Source organism: Candoia aspera, chromosome 5 (assembly GCF_035149785.1).
Source record: "Candoia aspera isolate rCanAsp1 chromosome 5, rCanAsp1.hap2, whole genome shotgun sequence".
NCBI classification, from domain to species: Eukaryota; Metazoa; Chordata; class Lepidosauria; order Squamata; family Boidae; genus Candoia; species Candoia aspera.
In genome coordinates this window covers 62,078,100-62,105,894 of record NC_086157.1, presented here as the reverse complement: position 1 = coordinate 62,105,894, position 27,795 = coordinate 62,078,100, and the positions used below count along the sequence as shown (strand labels likewise).

Genomic DNA, 27,795 nt, shown 5'->3' with positions numbered 1-27,795 from the left:
TTCTGATACGCATGACATTAATACTATTAAGCACAAATTACAGGAATCAACACATTAAAGAATAGATGCAGTCTTTACTGCCAAAAGGATCAGCCAAATAGGGGTTTCTCCATTTAGGGTGATAATGATGAGTCAAAGAACCAATGGCACTCATATCTCCATATCTCCCTAGAAGTCCCACTGAGCTTTGTTGAGTAAACTGTATACACCCTTAACTGGGAAAGTTTCTTGGTGGATGTCACTTCTGCCAGGTCAGAATATTTGTCCTTGTAATCCAGTTGTTGCATTGTGACTTGACAGTGCCTGCCCAAGGTCTCAGACAGAAATCTTTTCCATTACCTGCCATTTTATCTTTAAAACAAACAGGACAACAGGAACTAAGCCAGATTCCTTCTGCATCCAGTGATATGTTACATCATTCAGTGATGGCACATCTCTCTTCTGTGAATACTTCTAGGACTGCCCTATAAGGAATCTATAAAAAACAGAGATTGAACTTAGTGATGTGGATTTACTGGCAAACTCCCACTATATAATTTATGTGCTAAACCATCATCTGCTTGCTGGGTTTTAATTTAGTGTTCGGGGACACCACGGCTCAGTATAATTCTATTTGTTTGTCCATTTATTAAAGGTTTTTTATACTGCTTCAATATCAAGTGGCTTGTAACTTAATACACAATAAAGCAATAATTATATAAACAATATTAATTATATAGCATTATTATTAAATATAATCCAGATATTTAATACATACTAACATAATGAAATAATGATTATAATAATAAAACCAGAGTACTGTAAATCATCTGAACGTAAAGAAACTTATTGCATACCCAATCACACCTCAGTTCCCAAACATGCTTTGAAGGAGTCAGGTCTTCAATACCTTTCTAAAGCCAGAGCATGGATCTTAAGTCTAGGGAGCAGGCATTCTACAGGGGGGAAGCTCCGATAGAGAACATTCACCTCTTTTTGTATCTTATGAGGAGTTGGGACACTCAGCAAGCAGTCTCTACAGGCACAACTTGCCAGACTGATTCCCTTTGGAGTAGGTAGTATCAGAGGTAGCCAGGTGCCAAGCCATGTAGGACTTTAAAGGTATAGTAGTCACTAGCACTGTGAATTGCACCTGGAACCAACCAGCAGCCAATGCAGCTCTTACAGAATTGGTGTTATATGAAAATAATGGGTTGCCTCAGTTTAGATGTGGACTGTTGCATTTTGCACTAATTGCAGCTTCCAGGTATCTTCAAAGGCAGTCCCATGTATAGGCAGTCCTCGTTTAACAACCATTCATTTAGCGATGGTTTGGACTTATGACGGTGCTGGGAAAACTGACTTATGACCGGTCCTTGCACTTATGGCCATCACAGCATCCTGCAGTCACATGATCACCATTTTCAACCTTCCCAGCTGGCTTCCAGCAAGCAAAATCAATGGAGAACCACATGATTTGCTTAATGACCACATGGTTTGCTTAATGCTTGTGGTGATTTGCTTAACGGACACCACAAAAAAGGTCATAAAATTGGGTCAGATTTGCTTAATGACCCCTTTGCTTAGCAACCAAAATTCAGGTCCCAATTGTGATAGTTAAGCAAGGACTAGCTGTAGAACATATTACAATGTTCCTAGATGAGGAACTCAAAATCAGGTAGAACCCTAAAGAATACTTGGAGAAAAGTGTACTCTTAGTAGGAAGGTTGGGGATAAATGTTTGGCCCTCCTTGATCCTTTTCCTTTTTGGTCTCTTCCTCAAAGATGAGGACAGCAGTTTCACCGGCTGCTCTTGAGCATGCGCGCACCCCTCGGGCCGGCTACCTAATGGAGAGTAAAGAATGTGACCCTTGGGGCTGGGCAGGTCTTAGTCTTAATCCCACACTCAGCGCGGGGCGGACAGAGTCGCCATTGCGGGAGGGCAAGCCGGCTGAGAGCTCGGGCACTCACACCTGTCACCTGCGGTTGGCCAGTCTTTTTCCCAAGCAGGTCAGCATGGCAGAGGAGCGAGGGTCGCTTGAACCGCCAGCTCCGGCAGAGAATGGTGAAGAAGCGCTGAAGAAAGGCGGGAACGAAAATGGAGCGCCGGTGGACGCAGACGAAGAGGAGAGGAAGAAGCGCCCTGCCTCCCCAGCCGGGAAGGGCGACCCTCTGAAAGAAGCATCTGAAGAGAAAGCCTGGGAGGAAGAAGGCGGGAGCCACGGGGCGAGTCCCCTGAGCCAAAGCAGCGGAGAGGCGACCCCAAAGACCGAGGACGCGGACCAGGCGAGTTTAGCGGGGCGCCTTGCAGAGCAAGTTGGGTCAGCAGACAGTCCGAGAGCAGAAGAAACAACCAGCTCGGAAAGCCCCGAGGAAAAGTCTGAAAGCGACGCCTGTGCCGAGACTGCTGTCCCCGAGGAGCCTCCGCGGCCAGCGGGAGAGGGCCGAAGGGCAAGCCAAGCCGAGCCAGGCGACGCAGAAGACGCCCCTGAAGGAGAGGAGCCCCCGGAGGAAAGGAGCGCAGCTGAGCAAGAGGAGCTGCAAATCCCAGGGCGGGAGGAGTGCGCCTGGGGTGAGAAAGAGGAACACGCGGAGGAAAAACGCCCCGAAGAAGAATCTCCTGAGGTTGCTGAAGGAAGCGGACGAGAGGAGGACGAGGTAGATGGTAACGTCCAGTCGGAGGAGCATCGGCCGCCCGCGGAGAGGTCAGCGCCGAGCGGAGAGGAGACTCCTCGGGGAGACAGCCCTCGTAGCTGTACCCCGGTCGAAGAAACTCCGGCAGCAGAGGAGGACCTCTCTGCGGAAGAGGCAGAAGTAAACGAGGAGACCCAAGCAGCGGAGGCTGCCATTGCGGAGGAAGCTGGCGCACAGGATGATCCTGAGGCGAGCGCCGAGGAAGAAGAGGAGCAGGAGCTGCAGCCCGCGGGTTCTGGGGCGACGGGATCTCTGGGGGAGGCTGATGAGCGCAGCAGCCGCGTACAGCAGGGCGAGCCGGTCGACGGACCCGCCGCAGGGGCTGAAGAAGTAGATGCTCTGGGGCTGAATGGCCTGCGAAGAAGGGCAGAGGAAGAAGCGGCTGCAGAAGGGGAGCAGGCGCCCCTCCATGAGGCGCCCGAGGAAGAGAAACAGGAGCATGACATTTCTCTCTTCGTAAAGGTAAGGCTACAGGATAAGCGTCGTTGGAGGTTGCAGAATGGTGTTCTCGGGTCGGCAGCTTCTGGAATGAGGAATAATGAAAACGGGGATATTGTAGGTTGCTGCTTTTTAATGAAGCTACTTGAATAAGCCACAACTTTGCGCAACTTAGGTAACTGTAGACTTTGGACTTAAAGAGCCTCTCTTTAGTTAGTATTTTCTTTCGTTAAACCGTGTTTTGTTTGCTGGTTCTATAACGCATTCTACTGAGTGGGGATCCTGCGTGCCTGCCTGAAAGTTATGTATTGTTGGCTTCGGTGCTTGAGAGATCACCTCTAAAGCTTTGATTACAAATTTATGCTGGGGATCTAGTTTAGAATTTCCACAGCATTTGGGTGGGGTGGGGGGCATAATCAACTTACTATTCAATGAATTAAATATAGAGATTTGAAATATGTGAGAAACTAAACATTGTGTAGTTATTTGGATTGTGCTCACCTTCCCAGTAAGATTCTGAGGGCTTTCATTGCTGGTTTTGAATTTGGCAGGGCAGGGGGAAGTATAGCAAACTTGGGACCAAATTCTACTGCTGAGCTTCAGAAGAATCTAACGGCGGATAACAGTTTTTAGTTTTGTTTTTCTAAAGTGTCAATAACTGTCATTTTGAATCCCAAAGAATACCTTTAGAAATAAGTTGAGTTGAAAAAATCCCCAGGAGTGTACATCAATCAGAATGTTCACTAGAAATAGTAGGAAAAAATATAAGAGGCGTGTAATCTGTTTATGCTGTGGGAGACATGGCATAAAAATGGGGTGTTTATCTACATATTACATCTTCCAATCAATATTTTCCAATCTTCAATATGTATTCAGAGTAAAACTTCCAGAATTGCCAGCCAGCAGTACATATGGAGAACAGACAGAGCATCAGTTTCTAGAGGACTGCAATACAAATCTGTACTTTTTTCATCAACTTGATAGTTTAGGACATATATTCATGGTAACACAAAAATCTTATTTATTCTCGCATGGAGTATGTAATCTCATAAATAGCAAAAAAGTAGTGGAAAATATGAGAACCTTTAACCCAAATATTGTCAGATTTATATTATTTTTGATGTTACAGTTTACAAACGTGTAGATGGTTCAAATGGGTGACATGATTTTAAAAGCATGGACATGGTGTTCAATACAGAGCTTTACAAAAGAATTACATTTTGTGTATTTATGTGAATATTATTTGGAATGCTTTACCCAGACACGAGAATATTATCCAGAGTCATCCCGTACTACTAAGATTAACATAAGTAGCAGTGAGAAAACTTTTCAGTGATTTTAATAATCAACTCTTATATACTCTGCTACTCTATACTCTGGACTGAACAGTATTTGTAAACTAACAGTGAGATCCCCTCTCATGACACCTGTCTGGTAGAACAGCCGCCCCAAACCTGCTGGCCTTCCTCAAGGCTGTAAGGACCTGGATATTGCCCTGGGCACTGGGACCCGGGTGCTAATGAAGCTCTGATGTGGGTACAGGTTTAGGGACCTCAACTGCTATTTCTTTTATGCTATTTTTTAACATTATGGATTGTGATTGTTGCTTTTCTCTATTTTCTGCCCAGACTGCCTTGGTAGACAGGTGACTATATATGTTAAATAAATAAATACAAAGTTACATACAATAGTTCAGAAGAAAATTTTTGGACCTCATGAAAGAAGAGTACCTGTCTGCTCTTCAATAAAGTACTCTAATTTTTTTCAGGCTGCTGTAAAAAGTACTGCTGCTTTAAAAAGTACTGCTGCTTGGTTTGTTAAAGCATCCATGTCTTTATTTGGGCTCATTGGAAACATGAAAAAAGTTGAGCAGCTTAATGAACAGACAGGTGCTGCACAAGTGTAAGGTCTGAAGCGTTTTTTTCTGAATTGTTTTCTCAAGGGCAGGCACAGCGGTGATGACTAACATTTCAATTTAGAGGCATAAATTGCTATGCTTCAAGTTAAGAAATATTTAAAGACTTGTAACTGGCACAGCATGAGTAGGAAAATGTTTGTGCTAAGTATATATAATAATGCAAGGTCAATAACCTAAGGATAAGGCTTTCCTTTGTGACTGTGTGACCACCTGAAAGTGAATAATGGTAAAGATAGGCATGGCATATTGACCATAAAAGTGCTGGTTCCAGAATTTCATTCAACAAAAAACTTTCTTGTTTTGTAACTGTAGAATCATATTTCCTACTGACAAAAATTCAGATCCAGATATACTCTACTTATTTCAAAAGTAAATCTTACACTTGCATTTAAATTGGCACATATATTACGGTTAGTTTCCCAGGAAGAATCTGGGTCAGCTGTTTCCACAGAACACCCCATAAAAATATATTCTTATATATTTTTGTTTTGGAAAGTTGCAGTTAAAGTATTAGGCAAATACACACACACACAAACTACCCCAATATGAGAAGGTTGTGCCTTATAACTGGATGTGAGACCTTGTTTGTAAAATTGGGCTTTATGGATCAGATGGGATTGATACTTTTGTACCAGCCTCCATGCTGCATAGCTGCTTTCCTGCCTGAGCTCTTCAATGCTGTGGCCAAGTTGGTGATTCTGTTCCCTAGATTTATGGTTCTGGGAGACTTCAACCTGCCCAATATGAGGTGGTTCGGGATTTCATGGCCACCATGGATGTGATCAAGTTTACTGATGGCCTGACTCACAGAAGGGGTCACACTCTAGATCTGGTTTTCGACTCAGGGAAGTGACAAAGTGATCTGGAGTTGGGGGATGTTACCATCAGTCCCTGGTCATGGACAAAGCACTCAAAGTTCTCTGTGGCTTCTTGTGCTGCAAGGAGGAAGAACCTATTCAACTAGCCCACCCCAGATACTTGATGGATCTGGATAGGTTTCAGAGGGAGCTCAGGGTTGTTCAGCATAACTGGGGCCTTAGTTACTGCTTGGAATAAAAGTGATGGTTGCTTGGATCCATCTGGACTTTCAGTGTGAGGTTGTTTTCAGAAGAATTTCAGAGGTTAAATGGCAGAAAAGATGCCTAGAACACTGCTGAAAGAAAACAAAGACCAAATCTAACTGAGCACAGGTAAGAATCTTTCTTAAGGATTTCCTTGTGGTGATAAAAGTGGTAAAACTTGCTTATTTTTCTGCTCTTATTGCATTTGCAGATAACCTGCAGCAGCCCTGTTTAGGGTGGATCAATCCCTCTTGTGTAAACCTTTAGGGGGCCACTTTTAAGACTATTCTAGGAATTTATTGGATAAATCACTCAGATCTGCTCAGAGCTAGACTGTGGCTGTGTAGGTCCTATGGAACATATACATGAAGCTATTAGATAAGGTCATTTGTCAGCAAGGGGTTAAATGTCAGTATGCTGATGATACTTAGTTGTACATCTGCCTCTGGCCATCCAAGTGATACCATCAAGGTACTCTTCCAGTGCCTAGAGGCTGTGGGGGCTGGATAGAACTGAGCCAATGAACATCATAATTCTAGATGCCAAACACATCAATTTTATGGTTAACCTCTCTCAAATATTAAGCCTGTATTAGAGAATGGAAAAAATCCCAACAGAAAATCTGGGGCTCCATAATGTAGCTTAGGAAAAGCTGGAATTATGAATTCCTTTCATAACCTTCATGTGACTGTGGTATTTTAAGCTCTTTGGGCTGCTTCCTATAGCATTATTTATTTAGCTGTTCATTTGTTTGTTAAAATAGAGTGATTTTCCCAATTTACATATGCATAAAGTATCTGGTCATTTATTTAATAATCTGTTGACATTTCTTTTCAACTACTAAGTTGTTAAAAATTATTTGTTACGTATTTGAAATTGAGAATTTAAATGCTTACAGATGTATTTATTTAGAATTTATATTGAGTTCACATTTAAACTAGAAGGAAGTTCCATCGGAGAGAGCCAGTTTGGTGTAGTGGTTTAGGTAATGGCCTAGAAACTGAGTTCTAGTCCGGCCTTAGGCACAAAGCCAGCTGGTGACCTTGGGCCAGTCATACTCTTTCAGCCCTAGGAGGCAGGCAATGGCAGACCACTTCCAAAATATTGTCAAGAAAACTGCAGGGACTTGTCCACGCACTTGCCAGGAGTCAATAATGATTTGAAGGCACCCCCCCCCCAAAAGTTCCATTGAAGTCAGTAGAGTTTTGATATGATTTGATAGGGATTACCTTTTCCCACCCATATATTTAACACACATGATTTATTACAGCTATTGTCTTAGTCAAGTGGGCTTAAACAATATGCTTAACCAAATCACGTAAAAACTTAACAGCTGTGCTCATGGACATGCTATATTTGGTTAGTTTGAACCCTCCTCTCTCTTTTTTAGAATGTTAAATGCATCATAGGAATTTTTTTTAAGCTTTGTTATATCTGAAGGCTTGGGTCTTAGTCTCCAATGTGCTGTGTTAAAATAACCCAAGCTTTGTGACATTACTGGTGCTAATTTATCTTGCATTATGTTGCATTTAAAATTCCACTTTTTCTCTAGTATATGTCAAGGCAACTACATAGACTTCTTAAATATTTCCTCACTGAGGCACTGAACGTATTTAATTGCAAGCTTTAGGTGGAAGATGGAGAAATTTTATTAAGTGAACTATGCAAGTTGGCTTATGTGATTTCAAAGTACTTCTTTGACTTCTAAGAATGAAAATACTTCTGGTTTTGAGCTAGTAAGTAATTTTATAGTAGGAGTTAGCAAACTTTCAGGTGGTGGGCATCAGTTTTTTTAAAAACAAATAGCCATGACCTGACCATTGACATATTGTAAGATTTTTGACATTTTTTTTAAAAAAAGTGTTATTTCATTATGAAGTTCTGGGATACCAAATAGAGGTAGTATAGATATTGTGGCATCCACAGGTGCTGTCTTGCTTGTCTCTGATTTGTAAAAGGTGAAAGGCCATACTGCCTGGAAATTCTGTCCCATATGCCTCAATAGGAACAAGTATTTAGGAGAAATTCGGTAGTTCTCTGTATCCACACTGGTAAAAATGATTTCCCATAATTTACTCTTGTGATGCCTAAGAGTTCCACTACATTTCTTCTAGCATTTCTCTCAGATATATTATCAAACTACAGCAGCCTTCCTCAACCTGATACTGGACAAAATTGTTGGGTGTCAGCTTCATAGTTTCCAGCTTGTATCTGGAGGGTATCCTCTTAAGGAAGATGCATCATTCACTCAGTATTTACAGTATGCAACAGACTTCTGCTGCCCTGAAGTAAAAGTATAGGTTCATTCTGTATTCTGGGGAAAGAATAATCTCCCACCCCCACCCCCAAATGTATGCAGCAATTTAAGAACTTGCTAGCCCAACAGTGGGGAGTGCCAAACAAAGAAAATGTTGAGAGTAAAGGTCACTTGAAGTCATAATGTACTGCATAGGAAACCAGTTGTCTATCATTTCCTTGGAGCCATGTAACTCTGGCATCTTGTTATCTGAAAGGATCACACAGCTTTTGTTCTTACAGCCAAGTTATTTTGAGTGCTGTTGTAGAATGACATATGAAGGTTATCTGATTTTTGTGTTGATAATAAAAACCCATGATGCAGTAAAGAACAGTATGGATTTCCATTTGCTATGTTTACACCTGCATGAATGAAAGGGTAAAATATTTTTTGCCAAAAGATTACTAAACCATCAGTTCTGCTGCTGATAAACTTGTTTTACTTATGCCTGTCTTCTGGGAATAAGAGAACTGGGAAACACATGCCTTTCCCACCAGATTTTAGGCTACCAGATCTGGGCTATCAAAGTCCAGATGGCACTAGATGGCAGCAGAGAGATGGGGAAAAATTCTTTGCTGCCATCTAGTGGTTCCCCAGATTTTTGCAGCAAAAATGTTTGTGAAACATACTATATCTCAAGGTATAAACATTTTTTTTAATTACAGGTAGAATACTCCTGTAGATTTTTAAAATGGCGAAGGCTTAATCATTTTTGTGCATGTGGAAGTTTCTTCACCTTTTCATTGAGTAGGCATAAAGCAGCCTTCTCCAGTCTGATGCATTCTAACTGTGGTATACCTTATACCTTAATCAGTTTTGCTCTATGATTACCTAGTCTTATGTACTTTACACGTTATTTATTTTATTTATTTGATTTCTATAGCCGCCCATCTCAACAAGTGACTCTGGGCAGCTATAGAAATATACTGTCCTTTAATTATACTGTCCTTTAATTCTGCTGCCAAGTTAGAAATATAGCAAAGCCCTTTCCTGTAGGTTTATTCTACAGTAAATGTTATTTTTCTGTGTGCTAAATAGTTGTTTTTGTTGCATATGAATAATATGGTTGCCCTTTTAGATTAAATTGCAGTTGTAGTTGATTGTAGCTTCTAAATTAAACTGTGAATGATTGAGAAAGAATGTTGCTAACCACATAGTTATCCAATATTTCTGTCTCAGTTATTCCTGCTTAGGAGACAAACTGTAGGCTATACAGTATTGTGCAGGGGAGTAATTAATGTAATCTATGTGTTCAGGATATGATCCTCCAGGGAAAATGAAAGCATGAAGTCCAGTCAGGGATAGCATAAGTGAAGTAGATTGCTGTCAGTTGAGACAGGAGGGGTTTATTGGCTAATACTTCTTAGCCAATACAACTTTCTGATATATTAAAGAATTATGGAGCATTGAAAACATGTGCAGCTATCAAACTCTGAAGCATATATTCCTACTTCTTTAGCTTAACCTGCGTGAAATATATTTATGTCGTGGTCGGAGGGATGAAACTGAAAGTTTTGTGCTTTAGTGGGGAGTCAGTTTTCACTCCCAATTTGAGGGAAAGGGAGCGAAGCTGGACCCAACAGTGTCTATGTGCAACAGTTCCTGTGTTGTATGCTGCTAGTGGGGCTCTCCTGGTTCACTCTCTGGAAGTATCCTTATTAGTCTGTTAGCTCAGAATCTGAAATAGAGGTGTTACATCTCTCAGATCCATTGGTCCAGTGTTCTTTCAGTATCCTTAAAGCACTTTAGATCACACAAATGACATATGAGATTATACTGTTATTTACTTAAGGCAAACCTTTCTTTGCCTCGGAGCATCTAAAACAGTTTCTGTAGGACCTTCATTTCACAGCACTATTCCACCCCCCATGCCACCTTAACCATGCCAAATCTCCTTTGGACCTTGCCATTCTGGGGATAGTTTGACAATTTTTCTTAAAGCATCTTTGTAGGGTATTGGCATTGCACCTATTGTGCCTACTGGATAAAATGGTCATTCAGTTTCTGGAAGTAAACCCCCTGAACTGGAATGATGTGTTCCAGATATGACATTTTGGATGAAATAGGCCTTTTGTTCCCAAATTTGTACATCCCAATTCAGGACCTATCCTCCTTCACTTTATTGCATAGTGAAATAATGAATACGAATTAAATGAAATATAGGTAATCCTCACTTAGCGACCATAATTGGGATCGGCAACTCAGTTGCTAAGCAATGTGGTTGTTAAGTGAGATATCACGTGATTGAGATGAACTTACAACCTCACTTCTGCTGCGGTTGTTAAGTGAATCACCCACTGTCATTAAGCAAAAATCACATGATGGCAACAGAATTATAACCTCATTTTCCGCAGCAGTCATTAAGCAAGACATCACATGACTACAACTTATGATTTTACTGCCAGCTTCTCCATTGACTGTGCTTGTTGGAAGCTAGCTATGAAGCACACAAATAGTGATCACATGACCGTGGGATGCTGTGATAGTCATAAATGCTGGCTGGTTGCAAAGTGCCCGAATCTTGATCATGTGGCTGCAGGGATGTTGTGATGATTGTGTGAGGACTGTGGACTTCTGGGTGAGGAATGGTGAGCTAGCATGTCTCCAAATGAGTGGAGACACTGCTGTGGCTGTGACCGAAAGACTGGTGAGTAGATCAGTCCCACGTAACCTCTCTGGATAAGGAGAGGATAAGAGACCACTTGTGCTCCAGATGACTGCTCTTCATGAGGAAACTGCAGGATAATGGTTTGAGTGCTGGGAGATGAAGGGAAGCCATCACACTCTCAACTGCGGTGGAGCCTTTTTTAGGACACTGAGTTCGCTAACTTCACTTTCTAATCACTTTTGGAAATTACCTATTTAACTATCATGAGGCTAATAGAAATCTTCAAAATGACAAGTTGGCAAAGCTACCTAGTGAGTTTACCTTCATTCTAGAAGAAAAGAAAAATTAACTATAAGCTTAAGAATTTAAAGAATTTGAAATAAATGGCAAAGCTAAATAAGATTTTAAATCAAGCAAGTTATAAATGAATTAAGGGACCAGATGAATTTGGAATATTAGGACTTTTGCTATAAGATTTTGGAAATATATAAATAAACAGCGCCTTTGTGGGAATTAATTGTTTAGTCTAAATTAACTCATAACAGAAATTTGGGAGTGTATGATTTCAGAAATTGGACACTAGAGGGGACTAAAGATTCTGGACATAAAAGGGGAAAAAAAAAAGAGCGGGGCTTGCCTTTGTCTTTGGTCAGCATTGGGACAAAATGATAGAAAATGGTAATTGGGGATAGAAACTAGCAGCTACAATGTCAGCAATGTTCTCTGCTTCTATGGATAGATTATGAGACTATGTCCAAAAGATATTAAAAAGGAAATGACAGATCTAAAAGAGAATACCCTGGAAGATCTACAGGATAAAGAGTTGAACAAGCCTTATCTGATGCAGAAAAATTAGAATATAAAGCAATTGATGAAATACTGGAAAATGGGGGGAAAAAGGATTATAAGACAGAGATGACAGTTAAAGTGGAAATACAAATGATAAGAGAATGGCCTGGAAGTGTCTTCTTACTGGATTTACAAAAGAAGTTTGTTAAAACCTTGAAGAAGCTTCTGAGATGGGAAAAAGAAAATCTGAAGAGAGATCAAATCCTACGACAATGAATAAAATAAAGATTAAGATTCCTAGAAGCAAAAGGAAGGAATACAAAGTTGGTTTGTTTGACCAAAGTTAAAAAAAGACATGTTTCTATACAATTCTGGGAACCCTTTATGGACTTTTGCTGATACCAAGATTGACATGCTAATGATTGATGGATTTGCATATGGATAAGGGATAGGTTACAGGAAGAAGAGAGGTTTGCATGTAACCTTATAAAGGGTGAAGAATTACTAAGTTTGTACTTGTTGTGAGGAAGATTGGAACTCACTTCTTTAAATGTTTCTCCTTTCCTTTCCTTTCCTTTCCTTTCCTTTCCTTTCCTTTCCTTTCCTTTCCTTTCCTTTCCTAGTCTAGTCTAGTCTAGTCTAGTCTAGTCTAGTCTAGTCTAGTCTAGTCTAGTCTGTCTTTTATTATTCTTTAAAAAAACTTCCAATAAAAATTATTTTAAAAAATGTTAGTGTGAGGACCAGTCATAGAGTTACTTTTTCAGTACCATCGTAATGGTTGCTAAACAGGGCAGTTGTTAAGTGAGGACTACCTGTAATGAATTTAAATTACACAAAGACATATTCTATTTAATGTTTAAACAAGATAGGGAAAGGCTGCAGAGCATGTCTTCTGGAATACTTTCCAATGCCTTAATAATAGCTCTCTTCTAGGCTACATGACCTGGAAGGTGAGGAACTCAGAATGGAGCAGTCACCAACATTTTGAGCCAGTGTCATAGAAATGTATTTGGGGAATTCTTCAGGATTTTTTTTTCTCCATCGTGTCCAGTTGGATTAAGTCAATCTTTCTTTTGCCAAATTCTTCCCTGACACCAAATCTGGTCCAGTTCTATGGTTTCCAGAGAGTTATACTGCTGACAGACAGCAAGAAAGCCAGAGTGAGCCCCAGCCCTTTCACATAATTTCTTTCCAGAATTTGTTGGATTGAAAGAATAAAAAGCCCTAATGCAAAAGTAATAGTGCAACCAGAGAGGTGGTAGCTTGCCTTCATTGTATGCGTGCAAGCAAAGGCTGGAAAGTCACATGTTGGGACACTATAATCTGGATTCCTACACTGAGCAAGGGATTGGACTAGATGCCTACATGGCCCGCTCCTACTCTATGATTCCACAAAATATATCCTCCTAGCAGGGGGAAAAAAACCAAGTGTGGGGAACAGTTATCACCCATTACTGATTTCTCGTAACTATTTTCAGCTGCTTTCTCAGTATTTAATTTTTTCATGAAATATATTCTTAATTTCTCACTCTGAAGACTATTATTCATAAAATGCAACCAAGGTAAGTAGAAATTTTTTAAAATCCTGTTCACAAAAAGGAGGACTATCTGCTTTTCATGTTTAACCTCACCATTTGGTTCTAAAGCAGAGGTTAGGATTATCAATGTTAGATTTTTTCCATTTTTGTCTCATGACTGCTGATGTTTTCAAACTCCCTACTTCTCATGTCATTAAGGGTATTTGTTCACAGCTCATTATAGATTTTTATTTTAAATTATATTTACATGAAGGATAGTGGGAAACATATAAAGGATATGTAATTAAAGGATAAAGGATATGTAATTAAAATACCAGTTGATCTCCTCTTCCCAGCCCTATAATGTGTTCCAGAATACAATGCTCTTTTGTTAAAATAATTCCCCTTAAGAATCTATATTTTTTTCTTTTTCTTTTTCCTTATTGATGTACGATCTTTAGTTGGTCTCCTGCCATGTTATTAAATACGGATTAGAAATAGCAGTGGTCTGTTGGAACCATAATTCTTGTAATAGGATAAATAGCAAATAATATTTGATTTGTTGCTTGTGCACTTTCGACTTTATTGTACTGAGTTTAAGACAAATACAAAAAAGAATGGTGTTGTGGATTCTGTTGGGGAGATGGTGCCCAAACCAGACAAGAGACTGAACAAGTCTCTTCAAAAAGGATATTATTAAAAAATATCCTTCAGCATAAAAATTCCTCTATAATGAAAAGAGTTTGTTTTGGTTTTTCTTAGTCCCTATTTTTTTTTTCTTATTCCCAGGAGTTATTCTTATTTTCACCCTGTGTTGTTCTATTCACCTTTCTATCCAGTTCTACTTTTTTCACATTCTGCAGGCTATCCACTTATTATGGCCCTGTATTCCCAATACAGTATCTTTTTTTGATTGGTCAATGACCAAAATAAAGTTTCTGTCTCTGTCTCTTCTTTCATACTATACAGTATCTATTTAAAGTATCCCAATCTGTTTTTCCTTTTAACTCCATCTTGGATCTTAACTCTTGAGCACTTCAGCTTCCTTCCTAGTTTTTCCTACCCACTCTGTCCCACAGTCATTTGGGTGGCCTCAGTTGACTGCGTCCTGAGTGGAGGCTGAGGTTGTCTGCTTCTTCCTGGTGTCTTGAAGGTTGTAGCAGCTTGCCTACCCACAACTGAACTCTGGCATCAACTGAAGCTCTTCCTTCTCCCCCACCAGCAATTGGATCACTTCTGATTTCCTGCCACTGGCAAAAAAAACCAAAAGGAAGAGGAAGGAGGGAGAACAGGGACTTGCCATCAGCCACTGTTTCCTCCTTCTACAAATCGGTAGGGCAATACTTAGAGTTACAGAGAAGTAACTCCAACTAAGTTCAGTTGAATGTTAATCATAAAATAGTGATCTAAATCTTTGGGGAATTTGTGAGTATGGAATTATTTGCTCTTGAGCTATGTAGTTTTAATGCACTGTCCTGTAAAGGAGTACTATAACCTTCAAGATGTTGAGTGACATGTCATTTGAAGTTTATCATGCCTATGCCAGTTAAGTGTTGCTATACAGTTTTCTTCACCAAAGGATCGTTACCTTGTTGTGGTGCTGGAGCTTGAGCACCTCAATGATGCCATGAGCTAAACCGTGAAGGGCCACCCAAGACGGGAAGGTCATGACAGAGAGGTCAGACTAAATGCGATCCCTGGGGAAGGTAATGGCAACCCACCCCAGTATTCTTGCCATGAAAACTAAATGGATCAGTACAACCAGAGATATGTCGGTATACCATCGGAAGATGTGACTCCCAGGTCGGAAGATGGTCACAATGCTACTGGGGAGGAACAGAGGATGAGTTCAACTAGCTCCAGACGTGATGACGCAGCTAGCTCAAAGCCGAAAGATGGCTAGCGGCCAACAGTGCTGGTGGTGAACGGCGAATCCGATGTTCTAAGGATCAACACACCATTGGAACCTGGAATGTAAGATCTATGAGCCAGGGCAAATTGGATGTGGTTATTGGTGAGATGTCAAGATTAAAGATAGACATTTTGGGCGTCAGTGAACTGAAATGGACAGGAATGGGCCACTTCACATCAAATGACCACCAGATCTACTACTGTGGACAAGAGGACCACAGAGGAAATGGAGTAGCCTTCATAATTAATAGTAAAGTGGCTAAAGCAGTGCTTGGATACAATCCAAAAAACGATAGAATGATCTCAATTCGAATTCAGGGCAAGCCATCTAACATCACAGTGATCCAAATATATGCCCCAACCACAGATGCTGAAGAAGCTGAAGTAGAGGAGTTCTGTGAGGATCTGCAGCACCTACTGGACAAAACGCCTAAAAGAGAAGTTATTTTCATCACAGGAGACTGGAATGCTAAGGTGGGCAGTCAAATGACACCTGGAATTACAGGTGAGCATGGCCTGGGAGAACAAAATGAAGCAGGACATAGGCTGATAGAATTTTGCCAAGACAACTCACTCTGCATAACAAACACTCTCTTCCAACAACCTAAGAGACAGCTTTATACATGGACTTCACCAGATGGACAACACGGAAATCAGATTGACTACATCCTTTGCAGCCAAAGGTGGTGGACATTTATACAGTCAGTAAAAACAAACCTGGAGCTGACTGAGATCACGAATGTCTTATTGCACAATTTAGGATCAGACTAAATATATTAGGGAAGACCCACAGATCAGCTAGATATGAGCTCACTAATATTCCTAAGGAATATGCAGTGGAGGTGAAAAATAGATTTAAGGGACTGGACTTAGTAGATAGGGTCCTGGAAGAACTATGGACAGAAGTTCGCAACATTGTTCAGGAGGCAGCCACAAAATACATCCCAAAGAGAGAAAACCAAGAAGGCAAAATGACTGCCTGCTGAGACACTAGAAGTAGCCCAAGAAAGAAGGAAAGCAAAAGGCAACAGTGATAGGGGGAGATATGCCCAATTAAAGGCAAAATTCCAGAGGTTAGCCAGAAGAGATAAGGAATTATTTTTAAACAAGCAATGCGCGGAAGTGGAAAAAGACAATAGAATAGGAAGGACAAGAGACCTCTTCCAGAAAATTAGAAACATCGGAGGTAAATTCCAGGCCAAAATGGCCATGATCAAAAACAAAGATGGCAAGGACCTAACAGAAGAAGAAGAGATCAGGAAAAGGTGGCAAGAATATACGGAAGACCTGTATAGGAAGGATAACAGTATCAGGGATAGCTTTGACGGTGTGGTCAGTGAGCTAGAGCCAGACATCCTGAAGAGTGAGGTTGAATGGGCCTTAAGAAGCATTGGTAATAACAAGGCAGCAGGAGACGACGGCATCCCAGCTGAACTGTTCAAAATCTTGCAAGATGATGCTGTCAAGGTAATACATGCTATATGCCAGCAAATTTGGAAAACACAAGAATGGCCATCAGACTGGAAAAAATCAACTTATATCCCCATACCGAAAAAGGGAAACACTAAAGAATGTTCAAACTATCGAACAGTGGCACTCATTTCACATGCCAGTAAGGTAATGCTCAAGATCCTGCAAGGTAGACTTCAGCAATTCATGGAGCAAGAATTGCCAGATGTACAAGCTGGGTTTAGAAAAGGCAGAAGAACTCGGGACCAAATTGCCAATATCTGCTGGATAATGGAAAAAGCCAGGGAGTTTCAGAAAAACATCTATTTCTGTTTTATTGACTATTCTAAAGCCTTTGACTGCATGGACCATGAGAAATTGTGGCAAGTTCTTAGTGGTATGGGGATACCAAGTCATCTTGTATGCCTCCTGAGGAATCTGTATAACGACCAAGTAGCAACAGTAAGAACAGACCATGGAACAACGGACTGGTTTAAGATTGGGAAAGGAGTACGGCAGGGCTGTATACTCTCACCCTACCTATTCAACTTGTACACAGAACACATCATGCAACATGCTGGGCTTGAGGAATCCAAGGCTGGAGTTAAAATCTCTGGAAGAAACATTAACAATCTCAGATATGCAGATGATACCACTTTGATGGCTGAAAGCGAAGAGGAACTGAGGAGTCTTATGATGAAGGTGAAAGAAGAAAGTACAAAAGCTGGCTTGCAGCTAAACCTCAAAAAAACCAAGATTATGCCAACCAGCTTTATTGATAACTGGCAAATAGAGGGAGAAAATGTAGAAGCAGTGAAAGACTTTGTATTTCTAGGTGCAAAGATTACTGCAGATGCTAACTGCGGTCAGGAAATCAGAAGACGTTTAATCCTTGGGAGAAGAGCAATGACAAATCTCGATAAAATAGTTAAGAGCAGAGACATCACACTGACAACAAAGGTCCGCATAGTTAAAGCAATGGTATTCCCAGTAGTAACCTATGGCTGTGAGAGCTGGACCATAAGGAAGGCTGAGAGAAGGAAGATAGATGCTTTTGAACTGTGGTGTTGGAGGAAAATTCTGAGAGTGCCTTGGACTGCAAGAAGATCAAACCAGTCCATCCTCCAGCAAATAAAGCCAGACTGCTCACTTGAGGGAATGATATTAAAGGCAAAACTGAAATACTTTGGCCACATAATGAGAAGACAGGACATCCTGGAGAAGATGCTGATGCTAGGGAGAGTGGAAGGCAAAAGGAAGAGGGGCTGACCAAGGGCAAGTTGGATAGATGATGTTCTAGAGGTGACGGACTCGTCCCTGGGGGAGCTGGGGGTGTTGACAACCGACAGGAAGTTCTGGCATGGGCTGGTCCATGAAGTCATGAAGAGTCAGAAGCGACTGAACGAATAAACAACAACATACAGTTTTAGTGGATCCCCAAAAGTTTAACAAATAGTACACATACATTCATACATATCCCCTTATTTATCCACCTGTAGTGCATTTCTGACCATCCCAATATATAAATTTCCCCAGCCACACTGTAGGCTTTTGGGAGCAAATTTGCACATGCAGTGTTCCCCACTGTACATATAACCAGTACTTGGAATGATAGTGGTCATATTCACTGGTGCTCCAAAGACTGATACTATTTATTTCTATTTATTGTCTATCAAGAAACCCTGATAAATTCACAAACATGAATGCCTTGATTGATGAAAATTTAACTTCTACCTTATAGTCCAGACAGTACAAGGAAGAGCGTAATATTCCCCTGAAATTTATGTATTTCATACATAAATACTACTTCATATATGTAAGAAAAAGTGAACACTTTTTTTTTCTTAGTTTAGAATGTATAACTAAAGAATAGCAGCTAGTTAACATGTTTCTTCATGCTGTAAATGTAAAACTCATTGTTGATAGCTAGTGCCTTCTCCACTTCCATGTCTATCCCGCTGGACCTTGACACAACCTTTTGGGCTAGCTTCACACATTACACTGAGCCATTTTTTAACTGGTTTGTTGGATAAACTACAGCTGGTAGAGTTCACCCAACAAGTTAAGCTGTAAGCCAGGCATGGCCAACCTGAGGATCTAGACCCACATGCCAACCTCAAACTACCTTGTTTGCAGCCTTTCAGCTCCCAAGACTTCTACTGTGGGCCATACTCTAAGAAGTGGGTGGGATCCAGTCATAAGCAAAATTTAATTTAAATTTAATTTAACATTAAAGTAATTAGTAGGCACAAAGCCAGCTGGGTGACCTTAGGCCAGTTACTTTCTGTCAGCCCTAGGAAGGAGGCAATGGCAAACCACTTCTAAAAACCTTGCCAAGAAAACTTCAGGGACTTGTTCAGGCAGTCTTCGAGAATTGGACACAATTGAATGGATTAAAAAAAAGTAATTAAATATATTTAATATGATTACAAACTGTTAATTTTATGATTGTTTGGAGACTTTAATTGCTTATCACTGTACATTTTAATCTGAAAGATTTCTTTCTTCTGTTAAGCTGCAAAGGTCTACAGGTGAACCTGGCAGATAAAATACTATAGTATTGCTGTCATTTAATTATTATTTGGCTGGAAGAAACAAGGGAAGAAACTGCAGCAGAACAAACTGTATCAGTGAGGCTGCAGTTATGTGAGACTTGAACTGTATGTATCATGCAGTAATGATTGATCATCTTAAATTAATGTCAGTAATTTAACTAAACATTGTTCTTGTTGTAGGCTGGCAGTGATGGAGAAAGTATTGGAAACTGCCCATTTTCTCAACGCCTCTTCATGATTCTCTGGCTAAAGGGTGTTATTTTTAACGTTACCACTGTGGATTTGAAACGGTGAGTGATAACACTTATTCTCTATTTATTTTTAATATTGTCTTTGGAAGTTTCCAGGTCCAGAATTCATAGCTCAGATTACTCAGAGAGACATTTGTAAATTTTGACCAACTCCAAGTGACCTCTTATCAACTCCTTCAGTGTCATGAAATAATTATATGTTTTTGTCATCAAAATCAGTGAAAAGGAGCAGAGATGTGAGACACGTGGAAAGGTACAGCAAAACCTGAAATTGAAGAGGAGAAGGGAGAAACTGAGATAACATTAAGAAAATGTGTCAATTGGAAAAGATGCTACCAGACTCGTCCTGATATTTTGCCATCATAAACTAACATGGCTCTCCTCCTATCCTGTCTGATTTGTGGCTGGATCAGGAGCTGACATGAGGGCTGACATTGTGTTAGTCACTCTCCCAGTCAGTTGATTTACTTCTCGGTACTATCAGTTCATGGTACCCAGATGTCTCTGATGTTTCGATGAAAAGAGAAAGCCACTATATTTGTAGTCCTCCCAGCTGCCACGAAGAGAATGGAAAATTATATTTCCTTATTTCTTCTCCTCTCCCTATTCCCCAGAAAATAATGAAAAAAATGGGGTGGCTTGATTAGAGTTGGTGCCATCTAAAATGTCAGAGGAAAGCTCAGTCAGCCTATCCCTTTCTTTGTGTTGGTCAGAATGCTGAGAGAAGACACATTCTTCCAAAGCCATACTAGAATTTAATCTCTCTTTCAACTTCTAGATAGGAGAGTTATTTCTCTGTTAACCCTTTTGCACATGTTTGAGTGACATAGTTGATAAGTTTTGCTAATTCCCTCACACCTGGCCTAACTAATCATGTCATGCAAACAGGGCCAACATATCTATTTAGACTGAACTAAGTGCAATTTTTTCCCAATAAATTTACTTGAATGCTACATTGGCAATCACTGTTTTAAATTCCAAGATAGGTAGCTGAACTAAAATGCAATAATTTGCACAGTTGGCCAGTTTTTGTTTTTTTGTTTGCCTCAAACAAGATATTTCTCTTTGTGTAGGAAACCTGCAGACTTACAGAAGTTAGCTCCAGGAACAAATCCTCCATTTATGACTTTTGATGGTGATGTTAAAATAGATGTAAATAAAATTGAAGAATTTCTAGAAGAAAAGTTAGCACCACCAAGGTACAGTATTGCTGTGCTACGATTAGTTTGATATTATACAGAATGGGTGTTGAATATGCTTAAATCATTGGGTATCAAGAGACCATGGATTGAAAAAGGCTAATGATGGCTAATGGATACGTAAGTGATATGATTGGCATAGACAATTAAGATCTATTTCAGGAACCTCAACTAAAATGCTGAAAAACAATGAGACGGAATTCAATTCTTATGTGTTAAATTTTTCAGATATCCGAAACTTGCACCAAATCATCCAGAATCTTACTCTGCAGGAAATGATGTGTTTGCTAAATTTTCTGCATTCATAAAAAATTCAAGGGAAGATGCCAATGAAAGTAAGTATTATAAACTTTGTATCATTACTAGTGAGTAGGGATGATGTTATTGATATATTTGTATATGGCACTAAGCTTGGCTTCTAATGGGGTTAAATGGAAGCTCATTTGAGGAAACTTTTGTTTCCATTCTCCAGTTCCATACATCCCCCCACCTGCAAAACCTATTTGGATCACTAGGTAAGGAAAAGTATGAAGTAGTATTCTAGGACACAGGAGTCTCTGCACAATATAGTAGTTATGCCACCTAATTTATTGGACTTGAATCCATGTTTTTTCATAGTAAGGGAAATTAAAGCATGGAAATGTATATTTTGAAGTTTGAGGGCACTTCCACATGGGCTGATGCACTGCTGCAGTTTCCATAGACTCCATGTCTTCTGTGTTTGGCACCTTCATCTATTTACTCAGATGAAGGAAATAGAATTGCAAAGACAAAAAAGTGATCATTCTCTTTGCAATAATAAAGTTTTTGCAGATCTTTCAGGTTTGTTTTCCTAGGCTTCTGTTAATGTAGCATTCAAGTCACAGGTCCCTTAAAGGAGAAAGGTACCTTGATTTTTAGGCGTCCACAGCAACCCTCAAAATTGTTTGTTTGTGTAGGGCTAGACAAATGGACAAATGCAGCTGGGATTGATCTGGGTTGTTTTGACCCTGTACGTGTTCTTTCAGCTGTTCCAGCATACACAGTAGCCTAAGTAAAGAGAGGAAGTAAACCAATAAAGGGTACTTCCTTTTCGCCCTTTGCCTTAGCGGGGGACTAAATATAGGCGATGGCTTCTGGATTTTTTGTTTGCTTGATTTTTGAGTCACTGACTCAAAAATGGATGGCATGGGTTTCTTTTCTGCTTTGATGAGTGCAGTGGGTAGTGGGAAAATTTTCACTGCCTTAGGACCATCTCTCTTACACGTTCTACCCCTGAGATAACCTTCGGCACCCTGTTCAGGATGCCTTTCTATAGCCATTTATCTCCCTCTTGCCTTGACTACAGCCTCTCAGCAATATGCAACCTTGGCTACAGCTCCTGGGAGGGAATAAATAAAAGTGCTTGTTTGCAAAATTGCCCCAATGCTATCTTATCGTTATAGCTAGCCAAGGATTTTATATGCAACAGCTGCTTCAAAGATACCCCTCTATAGTCATTTATTTTATTTGCTTTTCATTTTCTCTACCCCCCTGCTTTTATTTATTTACTTTCTTTTCTAACTGATGGCTAATATTCTGTGGCTATTGATCATGCTTAATCATCTTCATCAGCTCATTTGTTTCCTTTAGGTATTATTAAATGTAAAGAGCCCCCTTCTACCTGATTCATCCTCCATGTCACCACCTGTTTTCTCCCTTATATTTCATTCCCCTTTATTCTCTTCTTTACCATCACGATCTTCAGCCATTTGCCATCTGCATTCTGCTCCGATTCTGAGTGCAGGGCTTGGCTGAGTGGCCCCACTGTTCTGGATTTTATGTCTTCTCCTTTCTCCCACATGGATAGCTTGCCACTTGTAGGGTGTACATGTGTGGAAGGTGGGGTGGGGAGTACTTTTTACAAGTTATTTTCTCAAAATCTTTTTATCCAGCAAGTATCAGAATTCTCCCTCAAAGTATACAGACTGTTATCTTACTGTTACCTTCCTCTTCTTGGGTAGTGCTCTTTTGGCTACACATTTATCAGTGTACAAATAATGAAATTCCACAATTCTCCTTTATTCTTTGATTCTAGATTTAGAAAAAGCATTGCTTAAGGCTTTAAACAAACTGAATAATTACTTAACTACCCCCTTGCCTGAAGAAATAGATGCCTATAGCACTGAAGACATCACTGTGTCCACAAGGAAATTTCTAGATGGTGATGAACTCACATTAGCAGATTGCAATCTCTTGCCAAAACTTCATATCATTAAGGTTTGTTTGTTTTTCTTTTACATAAAAATAAATAATGCATGCAAAAATAATTCCTCCTATACATTTGTTTCATAGTGCGTGAATGCTTCAAACTATGTCTATGTGTGTTTTAATGCAGTGTTTATGCCAATTTGTCATATAAACCATTTTTAGAAAATTATAATTTCAACTCAAATTTATCTCACATTTAAATTTCTTAAAATCCTTACTTTAACTTTAATCTATCCTACCCCTTCAATTCAAGCCAAACAATTAATGAATATGAATGACTATAAGCCTCCCAGAGTCACTGGTCTGAGATGGGCAGCTATATAAATTGAATAAATGAATGAATGAATGAATGAATGAATGAATGAATGAATGAATAAATAAATACTGTGAATTTCCCATTTTTTTCAGATTATCTGTTGTGCAATCTGTTGTGCATGTGCTTCACAAGTGCAAGATCTAAAATACTTTTTAGTGCTACATTAAAGTCTATTTTGTACAATTTTCCATCACTGTATATTTGCTTTCTACCAGTACTTAAGAAACAGTATTATACTGATAAGCCTAATGATTTCTTCATTTATCTCTTTTTTTTTAAGGTTGTGGCAAAGAAGTATAGAAATTTTGAATTTCCATCTGAAATGACTGGTATCTGGAGGTATTTGAATAATGCATATGGTAGGGACGAGTTCATAAATACTTGCCCTGCAGATCGGGAAATAGAACATGCCTATTTGGATGTCGCAAAAAGAATGAAATAAATCAAGAATGTTTGGTGTCTTACATTTCTTCTGTGAGTGTGATTTTTTTAAAGAAATCAAAAAGCAAAACATCCATTGAGCAGCAAGGTTTTTAAGTTATGAAATGGAGAAATTTTCCTGGTACAATTATTTTATCAATCATCTACTTATTGAAATGTATACTGGGCATGATTTTGTGCGTGTGTGTGTTTAATTATGGATATGCATATGAACTAGACATGTATGCTGTATGTTAAGTTCGATCAAAACTGAAACATTTGCAAGAATAGTGACATCTAAAGTATATAATAATTACAGGTTTTAGGCTTCTGATTGCTATTTTCCTACATCAAGAACATGAGAAGTTAGGCGGGGTTAAAATTTAATGAACTTAAGCTACACATCTTTGCTTCTAGATCTAATAATACTGAAGAATAGTTATGTACATTGTTCTGCATATAGACTTCTGTTTAAATTAATTGACTTGTAGGTACCAGTCAGAACTGATTGCTTGCAGACATCAATTTTTATAGATTGATAACAGGGTGTGGAGGATTTGATCAATCCAGCTTCTGTTGGTATTAGGAATAACAACTAAAAGACTTCAGACAAGTTTATATAGCATCAGTCACCCAGCACCATAAATTTAAATGAATATATATATATAAATAAATAAATAAATAAATAAATATAAATTTTGGCATTTTCACCTTTGATATAGTGAGATTCCATTACTTTCTCTTGACATTCCTGGAATATTTCAGCATTCTTACCTGAAATGTATATATTAACACCAAGGTCTTGCTAAATTTGGCAAGATCATTTTGACCTTATTTTATTTTAAATTATTTTTTTAACTTGGCTTGAAGGCTCTAGAGGCTGGATACGCTACAAATTCTTTGGTGCCTGTAGGAATTGCATTGGCAATATCTGGTCTGTTGTGTTTCATTCACTGAGGCCCACAGGTAGTTGCACCTGTGCGCTTGTTTTAACAGAGTTCTAGATCTCTTTAGACAATTCTGATTGCACATGTAAATGCTCATTTTTGAATTATGTGGCATATAATCCCAAGCACTGCTGCATCACTTCCAAGTATTTAACAGTTTATTTACCTACAAGGCAGGTGTTGAAGCTCCTAATTTTACTGTTGGCTGCAGTGAAACTTAGTTATTAGCAAGGGAAAGCCAGACAGCTGCTGAGATGGCCTTACTGTTGAACTCATAATTCCTCTGACTATGAGGATATACATTTTAAATGGAGGCAACAGATTCCTGTTCTCATTCAAATATGCTACAGTTTCTGTTTTGTTTCAGAGCTATTGCCAGACTGATTCTTTGAGTGTAGTCTTATAAAGAAGAAATTACTTCATTTTCTCCCTCTCAAGATACATGGAACAAATAAAAACAAATTCTTTTTATATAAAATTCACCAAATATGGACTGGCTTTTTTGGAAAAGGAGGCCCTTTATCTCATATTACCTTTTGAGGGAGATGGGCAGTGACAAAATTTGACAAATAAATAAATATTTGGAACATGGATTATCTTACACGTGGTTTAGTACTTTGGTGTAAGGGCAAAGAGAAGCTACTAAGAATTCTTCATATTACTCGCAACAAAGAAGATGACTTGTCAGAGATATAGTCACTTTCCATGAGCATTGGTTTAATACTCTGAATGCAGCACCCCCCCCCCAAAAAACTGGTTTAGTTAAATAAACCAGTTTCATAACAGAAGGCATGTCATTGGTTTGTTTGGTTCACATTCAATGGGAAAAAAGATTTTTTTAAAAACCCAGAGAGGTTATTAAAACTGAATTGGCTGAGTACACTGCGGTAGCTAGGAATTATCTCCATGGCTACCAACTAACTTAACCTTAGGAATGAAAATTATTTTGTCATGAGATGTCTACTTTCCAATTTTATTATTGGCATGAAATTTTCAACTTTTTCAACTTTTGTACTGTATACTCATATATAGTTTTACATTCATTATGATTAATTTAACACATAATGAAATTATTTTTCCCTTCCCCTGTCTACAGTCAAACCAAGATTAATGCTATATTTGATATGTTACACAGGAAACAAATATTACTGCTACATTCAGTCTGCTGAATCATATATAAACAACATATTAAAACATTGTAGTTAATTAATATACCTCACATATACAAATTATGATTTAAATCTGTTGATCTGTATTTTAAGTTTGTACTGACGTTAAGTTTGGAGAAAGGGAAGAATTAGGAAACCATTTGGATCAAAACTACTGAATTTAAATATATCTCATTGATTTAAATGGAAGCATTAGCCATTTGCTTAATATTATTCCATTAGGTCCAATGCCATTTCAAAAAGTGTAACCATAGTTTATGATGAAAAGGAAGACAGACATGTGTGCTCTTACTAGATTTGTAGAAGAAGAAAATTGAGCAGCTCATTGTTTAAGTTATACTTCTTGAAAATAATCTTTTATTAGTTTATTTCATAATTAGAAATAAGAAAGATATAGGAAGAAAACAATTGAATCAGTATATTATTGGGAGTATTTTTAGTAAAAAGCAAGGTTATGCATAGTTCTAGTGCTTGGATTAAAAAAAAAATCACTTCATTAATTGCAGAAAATTCAGATAATTGAGCTAAATGTATGAAATTGCTATTACCAGTACTAATAAGTGGTCTTCAGTAACTTTGATAATATCTTATTAATATGAACCCAGCTGGGAACAATTGTTCTTGGCTATCGTGTCTTTTATGAATAACTGATTAAAGAGATTCATGTATTTATTACAGGCATAATACAGAAAGGTAGGAATTGCATTTGAAACACCACATAAAACAAACAAACAAAAAAAAGATAAAATTCTGCACAAAGAAAACTAATGTCACAAGTAGCTATCCTATCCAATATGGTCCTACTAATCAAGTACCAAACCAACATTTTGTCACTTTACATAGCCATCTATAAATAGAGCTGACTTTCTTTGAGAAGATTTTGAAAGGTACTTTTGGATTCTCACATCCTGTATCTTATATTCCTCATTGTATACTTACCTCGCAGTACATTTTATTCCTGAACAGAACTGGTTTTTTAAACAATGCTCAAGGGTTGGTGAGTTTCCTAACGTCATCAACAGTTACCTTCTGACCTAGAATAGAACCTGTCCTGCTCAAAGTATTCAGCTATATCTACTAATTATTGCATTTTTCCAAACAGTATTACCAAATTAAGCATGTCAGGGTAGCTACTGTTACTACTGATACAGTGAATGACAGCATCTCACACAGCATGGAAATACAGTTTTTCAACTAAATATGTTGAGCCATAATATCGTCATCCCAGGACTCCCCTCTTCCTATGGATTGCTGTCATGACAGCATTTAAGGCACAAGAGCCTGGGAAACCTAATTTCCAGACACCTAATGTTCAATGGCACACAATGAAATACAGTGTTACACCAACACTGAAACGTACATCTCTCAAAGTTCTTGGCATCTGTGAGCTTTGCAATGTTAGCTTTTTAGACAGAAGAAAAGAGAAGTCTGATTTGCAGAGTGCTGCCCAGTTAAACTTTCTCAGACGTTGAGGCTGCTACTGCCAAATAAGTGGAAAGGCTCAAGGGAGTGGCTTGAGGTTCTGAGATTTGCGCGTGGACTTGGGATGGCATTTGAATCACATTGCACAACTGTAAGAGCATTAAGAGCATTAAAAATTACAATGTTGCAACTGGATACAGAAAAAGCAGTGGAGGCTAGTAGTGTTCTGAGTCTAATTACAGATTAAGCTGCATGAAATTTACCAGTCACAAGTTTGGGATGAATAGAAGAGCAAAAAATTGACTATTATGTGTAAAGGCCATATCCATAGTCCAGCTCTATTTTGGGTACTTATTTGCACTTAGATTTGTTGCAATAGCATCTAAAAGCAGCCTGAGGATCAAAGGAAGTGCTAAGAATGACGACCTTCCAAGCTATGGACATATAAATTACTTGGACCTCCTAGGCATTTCCCAGCATCTTCTATGGGCAACCTCAGTCCTGGAGAGTATATGTCATTTTTTATGTATTATCTGAAGAAACATCTATATTTTGCCATCTGTATAGACTGACAGTTGTCATCCAGAAAGATTTATCACTTTATTCCTGTCAAGATTCCATTGATAT

The 27,795-nt window shown here is 39.0% G+C and overlaps 1 protein-coding gene across 2 annotated transcripts; it reads left to right on the top strand.

The window, feature by feature from the left end:
* Window positions 1-1,769: 1,769 nt before the first annotated feature.
* CLIC6 (chloride intracellular channel 6) lies at window positions 1,770-23,831 on the top strand. 2 transcript variants are annotated; one of them, XM_063305400.1, is made up of 6 exons: window positions 1,770-3,135; window positions 19,396-19,505; window positions 20,540-20,665; window positions 20,894-21,000; window positions 22,722-22,903; window positions 23,491-23,831. In XM_063305400.1, exons 1-6 carry the CDS (start codon window positions 1,828-1,830, stop codon window positions 23,650-23,652), a joined length of 1,995 nt encoding a protein of 664 aa, XP_063161470.1. In that variant the 5' UTR covers window positions 1,770-1,827; the 3' UTR covers window positions 23,653-23,831. The 2 variants fall into 2 exon arrangements, with proteins under 2 accessions (XP_063161470.1, XP_063161471.1); XM_063305401.1 differs by lacking the exon at window positions 1,770-3,135 and adding an exon at window positions 3,163-3,228.
* Window positions 23,832-27,795: the final 3,964 nt, after the last annotated feature.

Coding starts and splice junctions, on each gene's coding strand:
- CLIC6 (XM_063305400.1), top strand. CDS start 1,828: ATGGAGAGTAAAGAATGTGACCCTTGGGGCTGGGCAGGTCTTAGTCTT. Junction 3,136..19,395: donor ACATTTCTCTCTTCGTAAAG/GTAAGGCTACAG, acceptor TTCTTGTTGTAG/GCTGGCAGTGATGGAGAAAG. Junction 22,904..23,490: donor CAAAACTTCATATCATTAAG/GTTTGTTTGTTT, acceptor TTTTTTTTTAAG/GTTGTGGCAAAGAAGTATAG.